General features: G+C 32.1%; 1 protein-coding gene across 1 annotated transcript; it reads left to right on the forward strand.

Annotated features, from left to right (window-relative positions):
- Positions 1–19,794: 19,794 nt before the first annotated feature.
- On the forward strand, positions 19,795–24,134 carry LOC127722229 (ryncolin-1-like). The gene is made up of 4 exons (XM_052229126.1): positions 19,795–19,953; positions 20,708–20,804; positions 22,556–22,720; positions 23,869–24,134. Exons 1-4 carry the CDS (start codon positions 19,795–19,797, stop codon positions 24,132–24,134), a joined length of 687 nt encoding a protein of 228 aa, XP_052085086.1.
- The last annotated feature ends 748 nt before the right edge of the window (positions 24,135–24,882 follow it).

A 24,882-nucleotide genomic window follows, 5' to 3' on the forward strand; every position in this document is an offset into this window, starting at 1 on the left:
TGATATGACTTTGTTAACTGGTCATTCCAGATAATTGACTACTACCCTAGGCTAGTGATATGACTTTATTAACTGGTCATTCCAGATAAATGACCACTATCCTAGGCTAGTATATGACTTTGTAAACTGGTCATTCCAGATAATTGACCACTACTCTAGACTAGTGATATGACTTTGTAAACTGATCACTCCTGATAATTGGCCACTACCCTAGGCTAGTGATATGGCTTTGTTAACTGGTCATTCAAGATAATTGACTACTACCCTTGGCTAGTGATATGACTTTGTTAACTGGTCATTCCAGATAATTGACTATTACCCTAGGCTAGTGATATGACTTTGTTAACTGGTCATTCCAGATAATTGACCACTACCCAAGGCTAGTGATATGACTTTGTAAACTGATCACTCCTTATAATTGACCACTACCCTAGGCTAGTGATATGGCTTTGTTAACTGGTCATTCAAGATAATTGACCACTACCCTAAGCTAGTGATATGGCTTTGTTAACTGGTCATTCCAGATAATTGACCACTACCCTAGGCTAGTGATATGACTTTGTTAACTGGTCATTTCAGATAATTGACCACTACCCTAGTCAAGTGATATGACTTTGTTAACTGGTCATTCCAGATAATTGACCACTACCCTAGGCTAGTGATATGACTTTGTAAACTGATCACTCCTGATAATTAACCACTACCCTAGTCTAGTGACATGGCTTTGTTAACTGGTCATTCCAGATAACTGACTATAATCCTAGGCTAGTGATATGACTTTGTTAACTGGTCATTCCAGATAATTGACTACTACCCTAGGCTAGTGATATGACTTTGTAAACTGGTCATTCCAGGTAACTGACCACTACCCTAGGCTAGTGATATGACTTTGTAAACTGATCACTCCTGATAACTGACCACTACCCTAGGCTAGTGATATGACTTTGTTAACTGATCACTCCTGATAATTGACCACTACCCTAGGCTAGTGATATGGCTTTGTTAACTGGTCATTCAAGATAATCGACCACTACCCTAGGCTAGTGATATGGCTTTGTTAACTGGTCATTCAAGATAATCGACCACTACCCTAGGCTAGTGATATGACTTTGTTAACTAGTCATTCCAGATAATTGACTACTACCCTAGGCTAGTGATATGATTTTGTTAACTGGTCATTCCAGATAATTGACCACTACCCTAGGCTAGTGATATGACTTTGTTAACTGGTCATTCCAGATAATTGACCACTACCCTAGTCTAGTGATATGACTTTGTTAACTGGTCATTCCAGATAATTGACCACTACCCTAGGCTAGTGATATGACTTTGTAAACTGATCACTCCTGATAATTGACCACTACCCTAGGCTAGTGATATGACTTTGTTAACTAGTCATTCCAGATAATTGAACACTACCCTAGGCTAGTGATATGACTTTGTAAACTGATCACTCCTGATAATTGACCACTACCCTAGGCTAGTTATATGGCTTTGTTAACTGGTCATTCCAGATAATTGACCACTACCTTAGGCTAGTGATATGACTTTATAAACTGATCACTCCTGATAATTGACCTCTACCCTAGGCTAGTGATATGACTTTGTTAACTGGTCATTCCAGATAATTGACCACTACCCTAGGCTAGTGATATGACTTTGTAAACTGATCACTCCTGATAATTGACCACTACCCTAGGCTAGTGATATGACTTTGTAAACTGATCACTCCTGATAATTGACCACTACCCTAGGCTAGTGATATGGCTTTGTTAACTGGTCATTCAAGATAATTGACTACTACCCTAGGCTAGTGATATGACTTTTTAACTGGTCATTCCAGATAATTGACCACTACCCTAGGCTAGTTTATGACTTTGTAAACTGGTCATTCCAGATAATTTACCACTACCCTAGGCTAGTGATATGACTTTGTAAACTGGTCATTCCAGATAAATGACCACTACCCTAGGCTAGTATATGACTTTGTAAACTGGTCATTCCAGATAATTGACCACTACTCTAGACTAGTGATATGACTTTGTAAACTGATCACTCCTGATAATTGGCCACTACCCTAGGCTAGTGATATGGCTTTGTTAACTGGTCATTCAAGATAATTGACTACTACCCTTGGCTAGTGATATGACTTTGTTAACTGGTCATTCCTGATAATTGACTATTACCCTAGGCTAGTGATATGACTTTGTTAACTGGTCATTCCAGATAATTGACCACTACCCAAGGCTAGTGATATGACTTTGTAAACTGATCACTCCTTATAATTGACCACTACCCTAGGCTAGTGATATGGCTTTGTTAACTGGTCATTCAAGATAATTGACCACTACCCTAAGCTAGTGATATGGCTTTGTTAACTGGTCATTCCAGATAATTGACTATTACCCTAGGCTGGTGATATGTCTCTGTTAACTGATCACTCCTAAAAATTGATCACTACCCTAGGCTAGTGATATGTCTCTGTCAACTGATCACTCCTAATAATTGACCACTACCCTAGGCTAGTGATGTGACTTTGTTAACTGATCACTCCTGATAATTAACCACTACTCTAGGCTAGTGATATGGATTTGTTAACTCAACTGATCTGATAAATGACCACTACCCTATACTAGTGGTATGTCTTTGTCAACTGATCACTCCTAATAATTGACCACTACCCTAAGCTAGTGATATGACTTTGTTAACTGGTCATTCCAGATAACTGACGACTACCCTAGGCTATCGATAGGACTGTTGACTGATCACTCCTGATAATTGACCTCTACCCTTGGCCATTGATATGACTGATGTCTGATGACTCATGCTTATTGACCACTAGCCTGGGCTATTGATATGACTTTGTATGCTGATATGACAACCTTAATTTGTGTACCTTCAATTGCTGCTGCCTAAAACCATTACCAATCTCTCCAGTTTCTTTTTTGATTGATGAATATTATCAACCTATCCATTCACTCAAAAGTGTTATAGTCAAATTAATACACAACACATAATAAGTAACTGGAAAGGTACAGCAATTGCTGAAACAAGAAATGTAGATAAATAAATACTCCTTGCACTTTAGTTTTTCATATTAACATGATTAAGTGGACAAGTGAAATTTATATATTTGACCTTAGGTTGAAATTTTAAAAAAATTGTCTAAATTCCCTTAGCAGAAAATTCCCTTACTCATAGTTTTTACCTCGAACTAAACAAAAAGTAATCAGCTTGTTTTGAACATAATATATCATTTGTAAATTTACCTTTTAAGAGCATATATATATATAAATTATTAATAAAGATACTTCCTTTATTCACAAATTTAAAAGGACAGAATAAACTTAAAGGGGTACATAACTGGACACTGTAAATGTTAACTAACAGAAAGGGTTTGTGGGGCATTCCCTGCTCAATTTGCACACCTCTTAGCAGATTTTTACGTCATTATGTCCAAGTTTTCAAGAAGACTGTTTAAACCTGAAATAATTTTTACACTGATAAATTTTGATGTCACATTTGTAAGGCTACACTTATAAATATTTTAGTTTGCCCTTACCCTACCCAAAGATACATTTTAGAGAAAGTGGGTAGGTTGGTAGGCATTTTCTTTTTTTCTCACAGCAAAGGAAAATTGAAGTGTCAGATGTTTTTTAGTCTTCATGCCTATCAGATTAAAAGAAAACTTTTTCACATCAGAACAATAAAAGAATTTGGGTAGGCAGCTATGTTTTGGGTAGGTAGGGTTAGGGCAAACAAACATATGGTCAATGCATTCCTTTAAAAATAAAAAGAATGCAAGGATTACTACAAAAAAATTATAAAATCAGTTAAAGTTAATAACCAGATAGGATGTCTAAATGTTATGATAATCTTAGATGTCTGTAAAATTGTGTACTGATGTTTTTGTTCAATAATATGAAAGAACCCAGGTTTTTAGTTACATCTAAAGAAGTCATAGTTTATTTTTATGATAGCTTGGAAAATATATATTTATGGATCAATGGGTAATGATTTTCTTCTGAAATTTGTATGAACAACGGGTATATATGTACAGATTCTTGCAAACAAAAATACATGTACAATAAATGTATATGAATGAGGTGTCTGGTTTACAACAACAGCCAGATGTCTGTACCAAACCCTGCAACTGTGTGCAAGATGAAACAAACACCATAGCCCCACCCCCTTCGACCATATGTTAATGATGGGATCATAGGTAGCAGTAGTCCAGATAATTATGACCAAAAAAAATAAAATAGCCTTTCAAGACATCATAATTATTGGTCTAATCAGTAATTGAGTTAGGCTAAGGTTTGGTTTTACATTGGTTTGTTCTGAGACATATATACAAGTGAATACATGTCTCTCAAACACTGATTTAGGGGGTGAGCAGGGTGCATTGGACCCCACTCTTGTAGGTAAAATTTGGTGGATATATAGGGAATCACCCAGGCATGACTGGAGCATATATAGGGACTGGACTACAGATCAGATATATAGCCAATAAATCGACTACAGTAGGGGCATACGTTTTTTCGTTTTTTTTAAATGTATGTAGATGATTGACGCGGCTATAAATTAATATATTACATATATTTGACCTGTAGTCAAGACTGAAGTCCCTATGCCATGGACCCCCTCCCCCCATTAAATGAAAATTTGGATCTGTTACTGTCGCTGGTTTAATATAGCTCTTCTGTATGTTTTCATATGTAACACATAGGGTAGCCCTCGTATGCATTCGTCACGTGTAACTCCCCCCCCCCCCTTAATAATCGTCTTTTGAGTGCCTAGATGCCGTGTTTGTACACAATATCTAAAGCTGATTCAGTATTCAAAATACTTATTTTGGTATCGTCTCTGTTCCAGTGATATATGCCCTACATCTTGGGAAATATCTAAGAACTTCTGAACATATTTTTGTTTTCCGCTTGCTGATAGTTCTGTGAAATTAGATAATCGCGCCAATGACGTGATCTCGTATCCCGCGTTGCTTCATAAAACTCATGAATATTCATACTACCCTAGGCTAGTGATACGTAGAGTCTACCCCTGCAGGTCGGCAAACTATATTTTACACAGGAAGCTACAGATGTTAGACCACATGTACAATATAAGCTGAGCTGGAAATTGCAATCGGTGAGTAGAAATTAACAATATTTTAAAGCATGTCTATCGAATAATCATGGATCCAAGATTTTGAAGGGAAAATGTGCACATTTGTTCTTCCTACAGACAGGCTATGAATCTACGATCTATATATATCACCACACTCGTACATAGTTGCATGTTCCAAGGCAATGTTAGGATTTGGGCTTGGAAAAGTTGTGCATCATTGAAATTCATGTATAACACCATTCCCCCTCCCCCTTTTATCATGTGTATGTCATAATAATCCCTTATTTACTTTGCATACATCACCCCAAGGGTGACAAGGTCAAGGGAATAAAAAAAGGTTACTCTTGATCTTCATCGTCTTACTGTTAAACTCTAACATGTGGGGCATTGGTTAACTTTTGTTGTGTGGGATGGCCTTTTACAGGACCTATACATCATGTACATTTTGTATGTTAATGTATTGTTAACTCTCTGGTCTTAAATTTGCATGAAATACTTGTCACTGGACTTTTTATAACCAACAATCAATCAATCTTTACATGTACATATCCATATAATTGTGTTACTAATGCTGGATTACAAGTATTTCCTTGGTTTTGCTTTATTGGCTGATAGTTTTCGTTCTATTAAGAATGCATTGTGACGTCACAATTTCCATTAAAAAAACATGCATAGTACAAATTAATATGACGGTGTACGAAAACGTATGATATGACCTTAAAATTTTATGAAAATTATTAATTTTAGTGACTTATTTAGCAAGTATGCATTTTCATTCAATTCCTAAATAATTCCCAAATCATGGACAACAAAACATGAATATATTTGATAATATATTAGGCATTGAAAGTGAATATGTATTAGATGGTTCAAAATAACATTAATCATCAAAATAAAACAATATTATTAAATAAATGTTCCTGAAACCATGCACAGAGTCATAACAGTTGCCATTTAAACACAGTTGATTAAACAACATGTGCTAATTCAATTAGTAAATGTTTCATCATGTACTTAAGGATTCAAATTGAACAAGGGTTGTGGAGTTTGTTGCATCTTTTCTCAAAATGAATAAAATATCTATAAATATTTCATTATGTTAATTGCTACATGTACATGGTTTTAAGTTAAAAAGAAATAAAAAACATATTAAAAGTTTAAAGAGCAAAGTTAGCATCATAATTATATTCTGTTTAGATTTAACATAGAATATTAAATCACTATATATTTGTAAATACTTTGAACATAAACTATATATTTTCATGTGAAATTTTTATATAAATTGTGCCCTGTAGCATGGTTAGTCAAAATTCATTTATGCCATAAATGTTATCTAGGAGTAACATTCAATGGTCTTTTTATTTATTCCACCATTAAAAAGATTAAAGGACTTTCTATTCATGAGTCAAATTTGTGTGTTAAATTGTGTTTTGGTTACTTTATTGTTGCCTTACTGTTGGGTTGATGCATAATTGATATATAGTTATATCCCACATCTCCTTTCATCATGTGCATTCACATCTGACTGCAGATTTTTTGCCTTTTCTACATAATTATTTTATGTTAAACATTCAATATGCATGATATGTGGGGAAAACATAACAAAAAATCTATCTGTAAGCATATTTTTTTTATCTAAACATGGTATAAACTTTTTTAAAGTATTTTATGAAGCTCAAAATATTATTTATAGATATTGTATTATCAAGTAAGTTGTCATAAAATTTACTGTGTTAACTGCATTGTATGTCTAATAATTTAGTTTAAAAATACCTTTTATTAAAATTCAAAATAAATAATTAAAATATATGTATTTACTGAACATGAATTCATGACCAAGCAAATGTGACATTAAACAATGTTAAAATAGGTAATAATCAGGATGTTAACACTGGATAGGTGATAATCAGGAATTCTTATATACATGCTATAGCTAATATACAGATTAAGACACACAATAGTTTATTGCCTTGGGGAGGAATTTTAAACTGTCATGGGTATATATTGAAGATGATTTTATAATGAAGTTCACACATTATAATTGTCCTCTTCAAAATTTTGATAAATTTTTCAAAATAAATCATAATTTAAAAAAAATATGAAATAGCAGGATATAATATTATTTTGGATACAAAAAATGCATATTTTAAAAGTTATCTGAGTATTGATTTATCAAAATAAAATTGGGTAAATAACTAAAATAAAATAAAGAAAGTGTTGTCTGAGCTGCAAAGCAGTATTTAATACAAGCTGTAATAAGTAAAAAGTATACCGGGTAACACAAAAGATGTAAAATTAAACTCAAGGATTTAAAACATTAACAGGGAGGGTTAAGCCTTGGAACAGTATATATATTATCCTGATTAACCTTAGAATAAAGATTCTACATTTACATCACAAAGGTTTATTCATTATATGCACGTGACAAAGGGAAAGTCAATAGCATTTATATAGTAACAGTGCATTTATTTTATTTAATTATTTTTTTCATTCTTTAAACTTTTCTCTGTAGTATCAATCTATTTCATATTAACATGAACAAAAGCAATAACCTGTTGTGTTTTAGAGAGGAATAACTATGTCCATGATGTCTGACTTTAAAGAATTGATGAAACAAAGTATGGTGTGAGCCTCAATAAGACAGTAACCCTTCAATGAAAGTACACAGTCACACATAAAAAATCATTAATGTAGGAAAAAAGACAACACCATATATAGAATTTAGACCCCCTAAAAAGATTTATTCTTCTTGTTTAAAATTGGGACTTAAAAATATAATTGTATAAGTCCTAGAAATTTTTTGTCAATCAAATGAGGATTGCTAGTTTTCATCAAGGTAAATACAGTTATTGTAATTGACTTTCTTCCAAGTACCTTACAATGTATATAGTAATATGTTAGTTAAAATTTTACTGTACTTTAGTCTCAATGTTTATATTTTTTTGTAGATTCATATTGGCTTGAGCATGATTCCCACTTTGAATATGAAGCCTGCTACATGTGCACTTTGATGCATAGGAAATATACATGTAGATGTCACTGAGTCACTCTTATAGCTGCAAATTGTGAAACAGAGGATTAATTCATTATTTTGTGCTAGTTATTTATTGTTTTTGGAAATAATGATTAGCACTTGCAGCATTATTCCATGATGATAATGACTTGAGATGTTAGGATTAAATTGGACAAGAAAAAAATTGTGCATTGTACAAATAGGAAACTTACAAATAGTTAAAGGAGGACCACAGTACTGGATGACTAAATAACTTGGATAATCATGATAATTATTCATTTGGTATATCAATAATGAATTTGGAATAACAAGATTTCATAGTTTCAGTGCATATTAATAGTGCAATCATACATTGTATCTGAATTCCATGAATACCTTGGATAATTATTCATTTGAAATAGCCATTTGGAATAATGAAAATTCATAGTTTCAGTGAATATTAATAATAATAGTGCATCATATCTGAATTCATGAGTACTTTAGTGGATAATCAGTCATTTTAATATAATAACAATTTGGATAATGTGAATTTCTAGTTTCAGTGAAATTTACAAAACAGTGCATGTATATCGCATCTGAAGTTTATGTTGGCATTGCAATTGTTAACTACCACCAGGGTGTGTAAAAAGACCTTAACCACCCATGAGGGTCTCTCGTAGTCCATCACAATTGTTTAGTGTCAAATGACTGCTTGCTGTACTTTAAGTCTGAATTAGAATTGAATAAAAATCTAAATTAGTGTCCAAATGCAAGCATATTAAACATGTTAAACAAATAAACCATGTACTTCAAAGTATAATTTTATTGTCCCGCCTGCAACAGAAGTTGAAGTATGCAAGAAATAGGTATTACAATCTGGCAGAGGCTACAGCGTAACCTATTTGTATAAAGCTTCACTAGGTACATTATAGAAGCTTAAAGACCTGAATACTTCTTTATGTTACATGTATGAAGTTTCTGTTAGTAACTTGTCCATTGCACTTTACCTTGTTTTCATGGTTCACTGACTGTTTGAAAAAAAATATTACTGTTTGAACAGTCATACAGTGAAATACTCTCTTACATGTACATGTATAACATGTGTAATGAGTAATTGGATAAATTTATATGGTATATATATATATAAGTATCTTGAAAGGTCTACATGTCTCATTGTCTGTCAGGCAAGATTAACCTGACCTTGACTTCATTTCATGGATCAGTGATTAAGGTTATTTCAGTTACTTTGTCAAGTTTGTTTCTCAGATACTACAAGCAGTAGGAATGGTAGGTCAACTATATTTGGTGTATGAAATGATTGTAAGGTGAATATATCTGACTGCAAGACTTGCATCAGACTTTGACCTCAATGAAAATGTCATGGTTCATTGAACAATGTTTAGTTTTTGTGGTTTGGTCTATTTCCCAACGTTTCTCAGATGCTATAAACTACATGTACATGTACATGCATGACATGTATAGGATCACTATTTTTGGCGTATTGGATATTTTCGTAAGTTGTACAAGTTTGGTTGGGAGGTTTTAAATCTGACCATGACCTCATTTTCATGTTTCATACTCATTGGACAATGTTTAATTTTCATGGTTTGGATGTTAAGTCTATTTCACAGATACTATAAACCACTAAATTTTTGGTATGGAATGTCAGTTTGTAGGTTGTACATCATTTATCTGGCATGGTTAATTTGACCATGACTTCATTTTCAAAGGTAATTGATAATGGAAAGTTTATGTGATACTTGTACATGTAGTAAAACCTTCATACATGTATTACATTTTTTACATTCAACATAAATTCAATTTTACATGTAGGCAAAGCAGATATGACATTTCAGCGTGTGCACAGTCACTCTTGTTATTTCACCATTGATCATGTCTACCATGTTCTTTATAGCTGCTTTTTGTTAACAAAAGTCGGACAACTATTAACAATTGTTATAATTCATTTGATAATATTGTAGTCTTATATAACATGTATAATGTCATGAATGTACAATAACCAGAATAAGGAGATGTGGTATGATTTTCAATGAGACAACCATCAATGGTTGACCAAGTGATGTAATTGTTAGTAACTACACATCCTTCAACAATGAGCAAAATCAGTACCACATAATCATGATAAGGCCAAAAAAAATTATATGTCTGTTTACGATTACCTGACCTACCCTACTTTTGAGCGACAACCCTAAGTCATTTTATTTCCGTCGTAAAGTGAAAAATAAACTGAACTCGTTTCAAAAGCGAAGTTAGTGTTGCAAATGATATAAATCAATTGCCTGATACATCCCAATGTTCACAATCGTGAATATGACAGCTGTTTTAAGGAAATTCGCAACTCGTGTGATGAAATAAACACTTTGCCGCCATTTTTTTCCAAGGGAAATAATCCAATCATCAAAAATACAGGTAAACTCGGCCCATGATCAACTCGGACCACGACAAGTCGAAACGGCATGACTCAAAATCATGTCACAAAAAATAAAATGAAAATACCGACCTACCTACCCTATTTTTTTAAAGTATGTAACCTTAAACAGACATATATTTTTTTTTGGCCTAATGAAAAACCAATAACAGGCCTAGCCATATTGGATGATGTAACACAATGTAAACAAGTTTAGATGAGAAACCCAAGTTTGATTTATATATAAAAGCAACAAACAAACAGTTGGCAATAAAATTGGGTCAGTTAATAGATATAAGAAGATATGATTGCCAATGAGACAACTTTCCATCCAAGTAAAAAATTTTGAAAAAGTAAACCATTATAGGTCAAAGTACAGTCTTCAACACAGAGCCTTGGCTAACACCGAATAACAAGCTATATAGGGCCGCAAAATTACAGTTAAGCATGTTTAGAATTTGAAAAAAATTGTTCCTGTATGATCATTTCTGATGTCTCCCATTTTATCATGTTTACAGACCCATTGAAACATGATGACAAATGTATTATGGTTTACCAAAGACTTAAACATGTTAAAGGTGATCCAATATTAACAGGCTTCTGCCCTTATTCATGTTATTCGTGTTTTTCTACAAATCCAGTTTATCTGCTTTTGAATAAATGCCTTCTAAATATATATCCCAAGATGTTAAGCAACATTTTCAATATACACAATAAGCATTACAAAGGCATACAAAAAAAATATTGTATTATGCACTATTAATGAGCTGTTTGTCAGGTTTGTTATAATTTAATTATAATATTTATGTGTGGAAGCATATTTTGGGGGTTTTAATTTGCTATGATTTTAAAAACTTCTAGCAAAAGAAAAAAACCAACCTGAAATGAAAAAAAAAATATACACAAGTGGTTTCAAGAAAGGGATGAGAATTGGACATTTTTTTTGTGGCTGTACAATTAGAATTAATGTATCGACTATGATTGTACATTATACATATATATATATAGCATGGTGTGAAAAGCCTATGTAATACAAACATGACAAATAGACTAAAACATATGATCATAAACTGGTGAAATTGAGTAAACTGCTACTATATGACATCAACCCAACAACAACTAAATATCAATCTAGAGGTCAACATATATCTATACGTCTAAACACGTGAAAACTTTACGACAGATTTTCATCCATTAGAGAACAAGTGATCATTGATGGTGATACACGGCAGAAATCATAATTGCTCAAAATATCGAAACAACAATGTTTAATAGAACTGCAATTTTTTTAATAAGATCATTATTTAATAAATAAAATGATGTGGTACTTGTTTACAAATTAGATAATTTTTCATCGAAAACCCAATGACATAGAAGTTAGCAACTGAATTGGCAAATTTGATAAGGTCAGAATATTAATTTCCAACATATAGGCAGCCAGATTATATATTTTCACTCAGACCAGGGCCAGAATACTTATTTTCAGTCCATCCTTCTTTTAAAGTGAGTCAAAAAAAATGTATGATTTAATTAATCAATAATTTTTTTTTCTAAGGGGCGCCCAAATAAGTTCTGCTGGTAATACATAATTACTGTTTTCATCACTGATTGAAGATGAATATAATTAGAATAATGGACCCATTTGCCTAATTTATGACCATTTTAAAATTTCCATTACATCTAGTAAAATTGTTTAAGTTTTCTTTACTGGTTGAATAATATATACAAGCATTTATATGATTAAATAAATTGAATTTGAAAAATGGAAATTGGAAAATATTTTGGATAAACGTTAGCATGGTTAGTCATGTTAGTGGGACTTCGTTTCAACTGAAACCACAAAAGAGAATCTGACGTCAGTCTGTAGAATTTAACAAGACCGGAGTCTAAAGAATACAACAAGTTCTAAACCGTTATGTGAATAAATAAAAGAAGATTTGATTTCCTTGTCTGAAACAATGCGAGTTTTCTTGTTTTGAACATTTCAACTTTCACTGGCGCTAGTTATTTTGTCGGTCTTGTATAGTACGTCCATCTATTTATAAATACAGCTGGTTAATTGGTTGAGAAAAAAATCCGGCGATAATATTTTTACCTCAATCAATCATGAATGAATGCCGAAGTGCTATTTATCAAGGACATTTGAACTTCAAATAGACCACTCGTTACAATATACAGTACAAAGTCGAGCCAATATTAAATTATTCAAAAATAAAATATAGTAAAATAAATTAAATTTAGATAGATTTAAGAGTATTTTTGTTTTTCCATAGCTGCAAAAGATGCGTTTAATGTTCATCATAGCTTTGATTTTTTTTTATATGTATAGAAATCAAAATGGTTAATACCGTAACGGCAATATTTTTAATTTTGCAAGAAAAAAATGTAGCCCCAAATTAAAGCTCAAAATAAGTGTGTGAAATAAGCCCTCGGGAAAAAATTAAGCAGTTTAATATGGGGATAAGTTTGACAAGTGTGTATATTCGGAGTTCCCCGCTAGGTTTACAGTATATCATGTATATTGACCGTTATTATGAAGTAATGTGAATCGTAAAACTACGGGTATTGAAGACAACCTTGTATGCATGAATGATTTCACACCTAACTAATTAAAAAAAATTAAAAAGTTTTTATTTAGATAATGTTGAAAATTGTCAACTGTTAATACAGTTAAAGATACATTTGGTTACAAATATATTGGGTAACCTTTTTCGATTTATCTGTTAGTAGTTTTAAATGCGAATAAAACCGTCCTGTGTGAAATTGCAGGTATCTAGTGCTGGTTCCGATTTTGTTCGATGAGATGAGAGGCGAGGGAGTGTTAAATAATTTTATAAATTTAGCACATTCACTAAAAAGCGGGGAATACCAAAATGTTTAGCGGCAAATATTTCAAAATACTATTTTTTTTAAATCAATTTCTATCTAAAATTAATGTATTAAATGGGTGTGATAGTTGTATCTCTTTGTCACAACCTTATATATATATACGGTAAAATTGTTTTACAAATAATTTAACCTATCCCTGACTGTCAGAAATTTTGTATCCGTGACTTTTAAGTCTTAATGAAGATCAATGTTTGGAAGTTGCTACACTTATAAATTAGCTATGACTATGTAATGGTTGTAGCAATCATATATTTACTGTTACAACCTTTTCAGTGTTTAAACAGTTTATTTATGACTGTTTCAACGTTTTCCGTGTTGGGACAGTTATTAAATAACTGTTACAACTTTCAAATGGTTGCAGCAGTCTTATTATGACTGTGACAACCTTTAAGGCGTTTAATCAGTTTATTTATGACTGTTACAACGTTTTTCGAGTTGGGACAGTTGTAAATCAACTGTTACAACTTTGAAATAGTTGTATCAGTCCTTTAATGACTGTGACAGTTATTTCTAGCGTTGTTGCAGTCGATTTATGTTATAGACGAACACTTTTAAAGTTGGGACAGTTACAAAATAACTGCAACAGTGAAATTTAACAACTGTTACAACTTTAACAAACATTATCAGTCTTAGAACGACTGTTACTGGTATGGACAGTTGTTTTTTCGTCCAGTAGTGTATATTTAATATAAATTACAAGAAAAAGTTTACGATATGTTTAATAAGCAATATAAATTACACAAACTTTACACTCACAAATCCATCCTCAAAGCCTCATGTAAGTTCGTATGTTTTATAAGATGGAAGTATACATTTGATGTGTCCTTTCTATTTTCAAATAGATCCTTGGCTATAGTATAAATGTCATACTCGAAGCAAGTTTTATCGTCTGATCTTTTATCTGTAATTTTAGCTGTTTTTGTTTTTTGTACCATCAAACAAATATCACGTTTGTCTTCAATATCTATATACAAAGAAAGTGATCGAATTGTCATTTTTACTGTTTCCGTTGAAGAATATTTAGAAACTGAGGTTTCTGTCTTCAAATGCAAGTTGATGGTGTCCAATTCATGTCATATTAAATTTTCAAAAAAAGTCAATTTGGGGGTATTGGTTCTAATGTGAAATAGTTTTAAAATATATTATTGATATACCTGGTAAGCGATCAATACTATTGGTTTTCAGTTTTGTTATTATATACTCTAGATCAATTAGTTGAACATAAGTTTGGAATGAATTAAACACCTTTTTGCTTTGGCTTAGGTCAAAAGATATGCTTGATATGTTTTAGCGTTTGAAAGTATAAACTGTTGCTTCTGTGATGAATTTTAAAAAAAATTTCATTAAAGATCTATCGAATTTGCAAACTTTTATATCCTTATACATATATATATATATGTTCTTGAATTGGAACTGGAATAGAAAAAGTGTCTGAATATTTAAATTCACAATTACACATTAATTTGTAAATTTTGTTTGAGCGTTATAAAAATTTCGAAACATGTTAAAAAGTCCTTCGGTTTAATAGACAACGTGAAATTTGACCGCATTCTACCATGTATATATGGATCGCGTCACGTCATATCGAAGGAACTCCCTGATAGTTTTAAAATTGGTATTATAAGGCATGTGCCTGCTTTACACAACATACACATCTTTTCTATGGAAAACCTAATTTTCCGTCAATCCTTTTTTACAGTTAAATTAGAAAATGTTATACACATGCGTTTAACTTAATCATTCTAAACCAATTTATATGGGTAACAAACAGTTATCAATATAGGCAGCAGCAGTTTGCCCATGTTGAATTATCAGTTATGACATAAAGTAATATATCCAAACTGAGTTTTTGTCGATATAATGTAATTTTTCAATAAACCATAAAATTATCAATTGTACTGATATTCATTGGACAACAGAGGACAATTCGGCTGCCATTTTGATTTCACAACAGAGGATAATTCGGCGGCCATTGTGATTTGGCTGCCATAATGGTAGTTAATTTAGCCACTCTTCTTCTACCTATGAGATGATCAAATAGTGTGTATGATTACATAAGTATATATAGGGTTCCTTTTAGGAATTTTGTTCTTGAAATAAGTTTAAAAAATTTTGTTTCTTATTTGTCAATTGATTAAATTTATAATGTTATATTTTGTTTTGATTTGATTTTGTGCAATTTTTTTCGGTGTTTTTTTTTATTTATTTATTTATTTTTTTGCTTGTATATCTCAATTCTTTTCTTTTCTGTTTTTTTCTTCTTTTGACTTTCCTTGACTTAATGATTGATTTATTTATCGGTTGCGTGCGTTTATAAAAATTGTTTGATATTATCTCACTTTGATATATGTGCGGAAGACAATGCTTCTTATGTCGAAATACAAATGTGTAGATATTAAGGATTCAATCGCTTTTAGCTTGTTTATAAGGGACAGAAGAGAACACAATTGATTTTTTCTCAATCTGTAAAGAGAACCACCCATACATCTCATTTAGTCTTTTATTCCGTAATTCCATTATTTCCAATGTCATAACCTAAGCAATTCACTACAATTATCATGTGTTTAAGGTAGACGTACAACTGGGGGCATGTAATTTGAAGATGAAATGCTTTGACCAACGATTTAGTGCATGTACATGTGCTAGTTGAGCCCAAGGTTATACTTCTGGAGCACCTGAGATTACCCCCAGTTTTGATAGGGTTCATGTTTCTCAGTCTTTAGTTTTCTATGTTGTGTTTTGTGTACTATTGTTTGTTTGTTGGTCTTTTTCTTTTCTATCCGTGACGTTGTCAGTTTATTGTCGACGTGTGAGTTTGAATATCCCGTTTGTACCTTTCGCCTCTCCTTAGGTATCAGCTGAGTTTAATATTTTCATATCACGATTAAATGAACACAAAGAATGCACATACTATCCTGTTCAAAAACGTTTTACGAGACACTCTTCACGACAAGTGTTTTATCAGGTACGTTCAGCAAGAAACGTTTACACTTTCAAAAAGTTTTTTTTAACTTCAGATGACAGAAACATAACAACCTTATACCCTTCACCTCAAAAACAAATCCTTCTTCCAAGAAAATAGTTGACATAAAATTACTGTAAGGAAACAAGTTCCTTTATTTTGCGACATTTTACAATAAACCAAGGTAAGCGAGTTCCCGTCATATTTTGACGACAAAATTATTTTATGTCTACCTGTGCGAATTTCAAACGCGAAATTTTACGCCAGTACTTAAAACCTTTTCAACCTTTATGGGTGGATTTTACATAGATAAATATAATCGTATAATAATAAAGCAAAATGAGGATGTGAAATTTGATGTATGCCTTTTTGTGCTTCTTCGTTACATTTGTTTGTTTTTATAGTGATTAAGATGATAACCCAATGTTGACTGCTGTACCCCTATTTTTGACATTTTCACCTATTGTGTCTGTTTGTTTTGTTCACGCATCGTTGTCAATATAATGGAATTTGATGCGACTGTCATACAAGTGAGAGGTTTAGCTAGCTATCAATCCACCATTTTCTACATAAGAAAATGTCTGTACCAAGTCAGGAATATGACAGTTGTTATCCATTCGTTCGATGTGTTTGAGTTTTTGATTTTGCCATTAGGGACTTTCCTTTTTGAATTTTCCTCGGAGTTCAGTATTTTTGTGATTTTACTTTTTTTTCCCAATCAATTATTTTAGTTTTGACCTGACTTCTTTCTTACTTTATTAATATCAATATTTAGATGCATTAATTTAGTGTCTAATCTTGCAATTTTCATTACGATATTTCGCTATTTCTGTATACGAGTTTTCAAACAATATGGAGAAAAAAGAAAATATATTTTGAACAACCTAGAGTAAATAGTAAAAAATCCTATTTATCTCATACGCTGTATATTGCAATAAAAACAAGCCATAACATGAGGGTCTTGATGGGGACCCTTCATTTCTGTATTCTTTAATTTTAATGCCATTTTTCTGTATTCCTTATATTTTTTGCCCCTTATTCTCTATTCCTTATATATGTGGACCCCATTATTTTCTTTTTTTTTTTGGGGGGGGGGGGGGGGGGGGGGGGTGGGGTGCAATTTTTCTTTCATCTTTATTTTTTCGCCTCGTATTCTCTACTCTGTAAACCCTAATCCAGACCCTGTAACATAATTTGTGTTTTATTGGCTGAATGACTAACTTTGCTCCTCCCACTTCTTATAATATGTTAAAGCTAGCATGTAAGGTAACATAATACTTGTTCTCTGCTGTCTACTGGAACTTATGAAAGATTTGTGTTTTAAGTTCAGAAAGGATACAGGAAATTTTAGATAATATGTTACAGAACAACTATAAGCAACTTATGCACTGACATATACAAGGCATATTCTGAGGTGAATATATCTTTATTAATGAACCAATTCAATTCCAAATATTTTTGAAAAATTGTTTGAAAATTAACGAATTTTAAGGTATATGTTAGGATAATATAATTCGTATGTTATTTCAGGTGTACCAGACTAAGAGATAATTGTAGATCGTTTATCAAAAGTCACTCATCGCTCAATAATATTTTTCAGTATGATGACACACATGTTAAGCACACTATATTGGTCTTTGATAAGATTTATGATTTGCGACCATGTTCATTTGATTTATGCTGAGATTCAAAAGGGAAAGTTCCTGACGGACAAAAACATCAATATATTATCAGCTGGACGTCCTACCTTAGTGTACATAAAAGAAAGGTCCCTCATGGAATGTAGTCGACGGCTTCTTAATAATGATGACATTTGTGTCGCAAGTTATGATACAGAAACGCACATGTGTATGATGTTTACTTTTTGTTTCTCTCCGTTAATCGATGTTTCAAACTCAGAAACCTTTCTTATTCAAAGAGACTTATCAGGTATGTTCACAAAAGAAATAGGAAAGAAAAGTTACATGAATAATATCATCTAAATACTTTTTTTAATTTATATATAATTATCTTTTTCTCAAGGTTTTAAATACCGTATTTTCTCTTTTCAAATATTTTGTTAACTGAGCGTATTTTAAAACAACACATAAGGTAGGTAAAATTACATTTATATCTTTCTAGGTGATATTTACTAACAATTAATTGTGACATGATTGTTTTATGTTCTTTAATTGTCCTTGCTCACAATTATGTTTAGGAAAAATAAGCAATCAGCCCACATAGATCTTACGAATTTACTTGACTTCCATAAGTATAAATGTTAAACATATATATACAAAAAACATACTTTTGTTTTGTGATGTCTGGTATACATGCCGTTGCTGGTCCTTCTGATTAGCCAACGATCAAAATTATCCAAAAACTTTACATGATCTAATCTGAACTTCATTCAGGTTTTTCCCTACCGCAACGGAGTGAGTGTCATTAAGTGTCTACAAAATTAGTTTCTGTTCTCTAACCTTAGTTTGACGCAACAAAATATTATGAAACTTGTACATGTTAAATACAATGCATATTACCACAAAACATAGATCGAACCGTTCTTGAGTGATGTCCCTTCGTATTGTTATATGCAAGCGGGGTCATTATCTGTGTCCAAAGGACACATTCTCTATTTATTTTTTCATTAGCATTTATATATAGTTTGCTGTAGAATATACTTAGAGCCTTGATGTTCTCTGGTAAAATGAATGAAAATAAGAGAAAACTTCGCACAGCCGAACAATTCACTTACCATTCTTTGAATCCTTAGTTCCCTTCCTTTTGACCTGCCCATTATGATTGCATATTTCGATAAATAAATATCGTAATTGAAAAAATTCTCGAACATTCACCCTGTTCTCGTCAAAACAAAAATTGATATCTTATACCATCAATGATAAAAAAAAAACATACATGGAAAAGTACGATATACAGTGCCGGAAATAATGATTAGCGACACGAAAAGATTTTTTGTTCTGGAAACACAAGTGCAAAAGATCAACTTGTTTGTGATTGCCCTTTATCAGATGTTGAAAAGCAGAATAAATTCACGATCTTCTAATTAATACAAATAAGAGCCCATACAAAGTTATGACTCAGCAACATTTGCCACATGTGGAGCAGGATCTGCTTACCCTTCCGGAGCACCTGAGATCACCCCCAGTTTTTAGTGGGGTTCGTGTTGCTTCGTCTTTAGTTTTCTATGTTGTGTCATCTGTGCTATTATTTGTCTGTTTGTCTTTTTATTTTTGGCCATGGCGTTGGAAGTTTGTTTCGATCTATGAGTTTGACTGTCTCTCTGGTATCTTTTGTCCCTCTTTTGATTCAGTTCCTGTTTTGTCTTCAAAACAATAAAAATCTTCATGTTTTTAAAGAATTTAACATATGGTTATCTTTATACGAGAATGTAAAACTCACATGAATTATGATCTTTTGAGATATTGTTTTATAGTTCAACGCCCACGTGACTGCAGTGACATCCACCCAGGAAGTTTATCAGGAGTATATACTATTTACCCAACAGATGAACAGTTTGATGTTTACTGTGACATGGATACATCTGGACCTGGATGGACTGTAATTATAACTATCATTTATTCTGAAGTAAACAGGATAGAGATGGAAGATACCATTTGGACATTCAAAACTCATAAAACGAAGAAAAACTGACAACGCCATGATAAAAACGACAAAAAACGACGAAAAGACAAAAAGGTGTAAACAAAATTACATAGAAAACTAGATTAAACATCAAGAACTCCACCAAACACGGGGGAATTTCTTAGGTGGGAATCTAGCCGGAGGGGGGTAACATAAGATATGAACTCTGTGCGGAAACACGTGGTTTTTTTTTCTCACTACGTTTCTCATTTTATTCTAACATACTTCATTGTCTCGATATTATGTTAAATGCTTGTTCTTTGAAGTCTAGTTACAACCATTCCTTTCATATTGAATATTTAATACATTCTACATCTTTTAAAGACAGCAATACACTTATATTGTCTTACACCAAAACACTTCCTTACACCAAGACTGTTCCAACAGAGTTATCTTGAATAACTACTAAAATGTTTATTTTACACTGTAAATTTACCATCTTTGTCCTATTCACGACAGTGACACTTTTGCCGAGTGTGGTTTCGTGTGGCGGGAGCTACGTGCATAGCAGGCGACGATTACTCCTTCGACACGCCCAGTCGCGGTCCTTTTTGGAGTTCCTGCAATTCCCCAAGTTTTTGTCTGTTACCATTATCTGTCTTCTAAATCAAAAAACCAGATTTTTAAATACTGTTGTTTTAATGTATCTACTATGTTTTCATATTAACAGATTTTCCAAAGGAGAACGGATGGAACTATCGACTTTTTCCAGGAATGGTATGAGTTTAAGATTGGATTCGGAAATTTGGAATCAGAATTTTGGTTGGGTAATTTTCTTTTTAATATCTACTTAAAAGTTTGGTTTTTAACTTTTCTCCCATCATTGTTTGTAAGAGTAATTTGGGCAGACTCTTAAAAACAACATTAACCTTTAATTTTATCTCAGTCTTTATTAAATTTCCAAAGTGCAATATTCTTAGAACTCAGATACATTGATGGTTACAAAAACTAAAATAATATATATTTGATAAGCCTTTTATTTTCAAATATTTCTGCCTCGAGCATCACCATCAAGACCTATTGTTTGTCGAAATACGCATCCTGGCGCAGAAAAATTAGTTCCGTTTATGTTATTATATAGCTAGATATGTAACCCAAAACAACATATCTTACAATTGATACTCAAGTTGGAGACGATCAAGTATGATTCAAATGGTGAAAATTTCAAAACGCTTCTTGTTAAGCTGATACCATTTTTGGTTTAACCCCTTTAAGAATAAACGTCGTGTTTTACGGATATATTTTATTCAGGTTGTCCAATGAATACAAGAAAATTCATTCAAACTACACGATTGACGTCATTTCTGTCAATCTGACGTTATACCATTATTGATTGAATGCAAAGGATCTTACAAAATAAATTTTTAATACTATCTAAGAAGAAGATATGTGTATTATTTTTTATTTTGTTTTGAAAATTTCTGTTGACATATTCTAACGGGTAAAACATAAGAGCCTAGAGCAGTCTGCCGACAAGGAACATGTGTGCCAATAGCGCGACAGAACGGTTCACCAGAATCAGTTGAATCAAACAAACTAAATTTAATTATTTATTTGTTAAAACTTGTTATGGAATTCATATACGTAACTAATTGTTACACCCAACAAAATGCATACTGTTATTTTTTACTCGTCAACGTTTGTATTAGGTTTTGGATTTTCACAGGTTTTGGCCCCACGAATCACTGTAGAAATAATAATTGTCTACATGCTCATATGGTGCAGTGAAATTGGTACCTTTTAAAGTTAATATGAGGATCTTGACGGGGTTGACGGAATATAGAATAATGGACAAAAAAGTGCACAATAATGGGCTAGAAAACAGAAAAAAAAATGAAATTAAAAAAAAAAAAAAATAAAAAAATAAAGAATGAAGAATAATGGGGTGCTAATATACAAAGAATAGAAAACAGTAGGCAAACTTAATGATGAATAGAGAACAATGACCTATAAAAATTAAAGAATAAAGACCCTCTATTGTGTTTTTTTTTATCAACTAGCTACAACACGTAGAAATCAACATATCTCACTATCCAGCGAATTAAGTTTCAAAATTTATTTTAAATTAAATCCTTCACTTTAAGATCTATTGTATATTGTATGTGATTGTATTGTATCTAATTTTGGTGGTGCGCGTTTTGCTTTGCTTCTTGTCGATCTCATTAGCTAACCCCTATCTTCTACTTATTATTACTACGCAGCTGTCGTAAGTCAGAACAGAGATGAGTGCTCACACATATGTCTAGCTCCGCCAAATTTGTTTGGGCCTGTCCCAAGTTATGATCACGTACTTTTATAGTTATCGTTGTTTGTTGTATGCACATTTGTTGTTCTTTTATCGTGTTAGGTATACATAATGCAGTTGCTTTAAACTGGTAACGTTTTCTGTATGAAACCACACAATGTGTTTCCTTAAATATATTTCACAGCATGGTCTAGAATTCATATAACTTGGTAGGAATATGTTAAGATGCGTGATCATTTTTTGCTAATTGCATTGTATTTCATTGTCTAACAGGAAATAAATACATACACCTTCTTACCTCTATTGGAAGGAAGAAACTATACATTTATCTTGAGGATTTTGAAGGAAATTCGAGATATGCAGAGTACAGTGACTTCAGTATAGGAGATGCTACAACGAATTACACTTTGAATGTTGACGGATATAGTGGAACTGCAGGTGAAAATAAAATTACAAGTGTTTTAAGTCCGAAATTATAAGTATGTATTTGCAGGGGGGATGCAGTAGGAAATACTTACCCTGTCGACGAGCCCGGTCTCGCTTCTTTTGAAGTTGATGGAATAATCTCAGGTTTTGTTTGCTTCATTGGTTTGTCTCTTCCTGATCGGTTTGTGAGATTTGAATTTTGATAACCTCTGACATTTTAATGATACTAGTTCCGTTTTGTACTCTGTTTTAATGAAACAAACTGGTGGAGTACAGCATATTTTGTTTTAACAAAAAGTATTTTGTACGGCATTACTCTCAAGTGTAATATAAAGTTCGGTTAACAGGTCATAACTGTGACGTAATATTGAAACCTGTATGAATAGCTTTAACGTTTTTTTTTCTCTCCTGGAAAAAAAGGTTCAATCGACGTGTTTTTTGTAAATGTTTAAACTTCATCGATCAAATTGGAACCCTTAATTACACCAGACGACGCCATTCAAATGAACATAATATTTACTTTATCAGAGAACGGTTCTACAAAAACGACGACATTCTATAGCCGGGAAACATGTATGATTATCTTTCGATATTTTGAAAGCACTTTATAAGAGCTGTCTTCTGATATATTATTTAAAAATTCTATCTTTTAAAAACAAAGAAGATGTGGTATAATTGCTAATGAGACATTTAAATTAGTTTATCTTCTGTTACTACAATGATGCTTTTCTCTGTGTAATTCATAAAAAATGTGTTATTTTTCTACAACCTGTAGCTTGCATTGAAAACAAGTTTGGTGACCTATCATTATAGTATATTTGTTAACATACAACAATATATACTTAACTTTGGCAAAGTGAGAAACAATCATTTTTCGTTTATACTCCGATATCAAAACTAAATTCAACAATTGGATTTGGGTGATTTATTGTTAATACAAAACACTTTATCAACAAAAAAAAAGATATAAATTTTCTGTAATCTGATAAGTACTTTCGCATATATATATTTACATGTATACAATAAAAACCGTATGAGAATTGCTCGCCGTTTTATGAGATAAGTACATTCTAATTGCCTTTATTATTTACGAATTTTGTATTGTCAAATTAATAAGTATTGATATTCATTTGTATTTTTTTGTTTGTTTACATGCACAGGAGATAGTCTTATGATTCCTGGTGATAGAAACCAAAACGGGATGATGTTTTCCACTAAAGATAGAGATAACGACAGATACTCTGCTTACAACTGCGCTTTAAAGTATAAAGGGGCGTGGTGGCACAATGGGTGTCATTGGGCAAATTTGAATGGAGCATATTTAGGTGGACCGCATTTGTCATTTGCCGATGGTATCAATTGGTTTACATGGAAAGGATATCGATATTCGCTGAAGTCTACTAAAATGATGTTTAAAGGAAACTAAGAATGACGGTGTTTCACCTTTCTTTTTTAAAATCCACAAGGACATTTAACATTAAATGGTTTAGAGATATTATCTGAACACAATTTAGAAATAATAACAAATAATTTAGTGATATTTTCTAAATAGAAATATAATCAAATATTGTTTTTATTTTATTCGAAATTAATAGGCTTACACCATCAAATGACCATTACCCATTTTATTAAATCGGCTATTCGAATATATTGTTCACGACAGACTTTTGAATATAAATAAAAAAACATATTTATATACCTCCTTATGAAAGAATTTAAGCATTAGTTCAAATATAAGAAAATATGACATTAAAAGACCTCCGAGAAAAAGCGGAATGTCAAGATCCCCCATTATGTTATATACATTAACATTCATTAATGTCAATTACAACTTTTCATTAAACTTTTACTTAATTACAAAGCATCAAAAATATTAGTAAATTACAATAAAAGCACTTTCATAAGCCTGTATTCCCTAGAATGGACGAGTCTATATCGGATTGAAATTAAAGGATTTATTTACAGTAATAATACTGATGTTTACCAATAACAAATATTCAAAACGGACTTAAACTATCGCAGTAGTTATTACAACATATCAAGTGCCAGATATTAAGCAAGATTTGCTTAACTTTCAGATGCACCTGAGATCATCCACGGTTTTTGGTTGGGTTCATGTTTCTCAGTCTTTAGTTTTCGATGTTTTATTTTGTATACTGTTGTTTGTCTTTTAG

Source organism: Mytilus californianus, unplaced genomic scaffold, assembly GCF_021869535.1.
Source record: "Mytilus californianus isolate M0D057914Y unplaced genomic scaffold, xbMytCali1.0.p SCAF_12, whole genome shotgun sequence".
Taxonomy (NCBI): domain Eukaryota; kingdom Metazoa; phylum Mollusca; class Bivalvia; order Mytilida; family Mytilidae; genus Mytilus; species Mytilus californianus.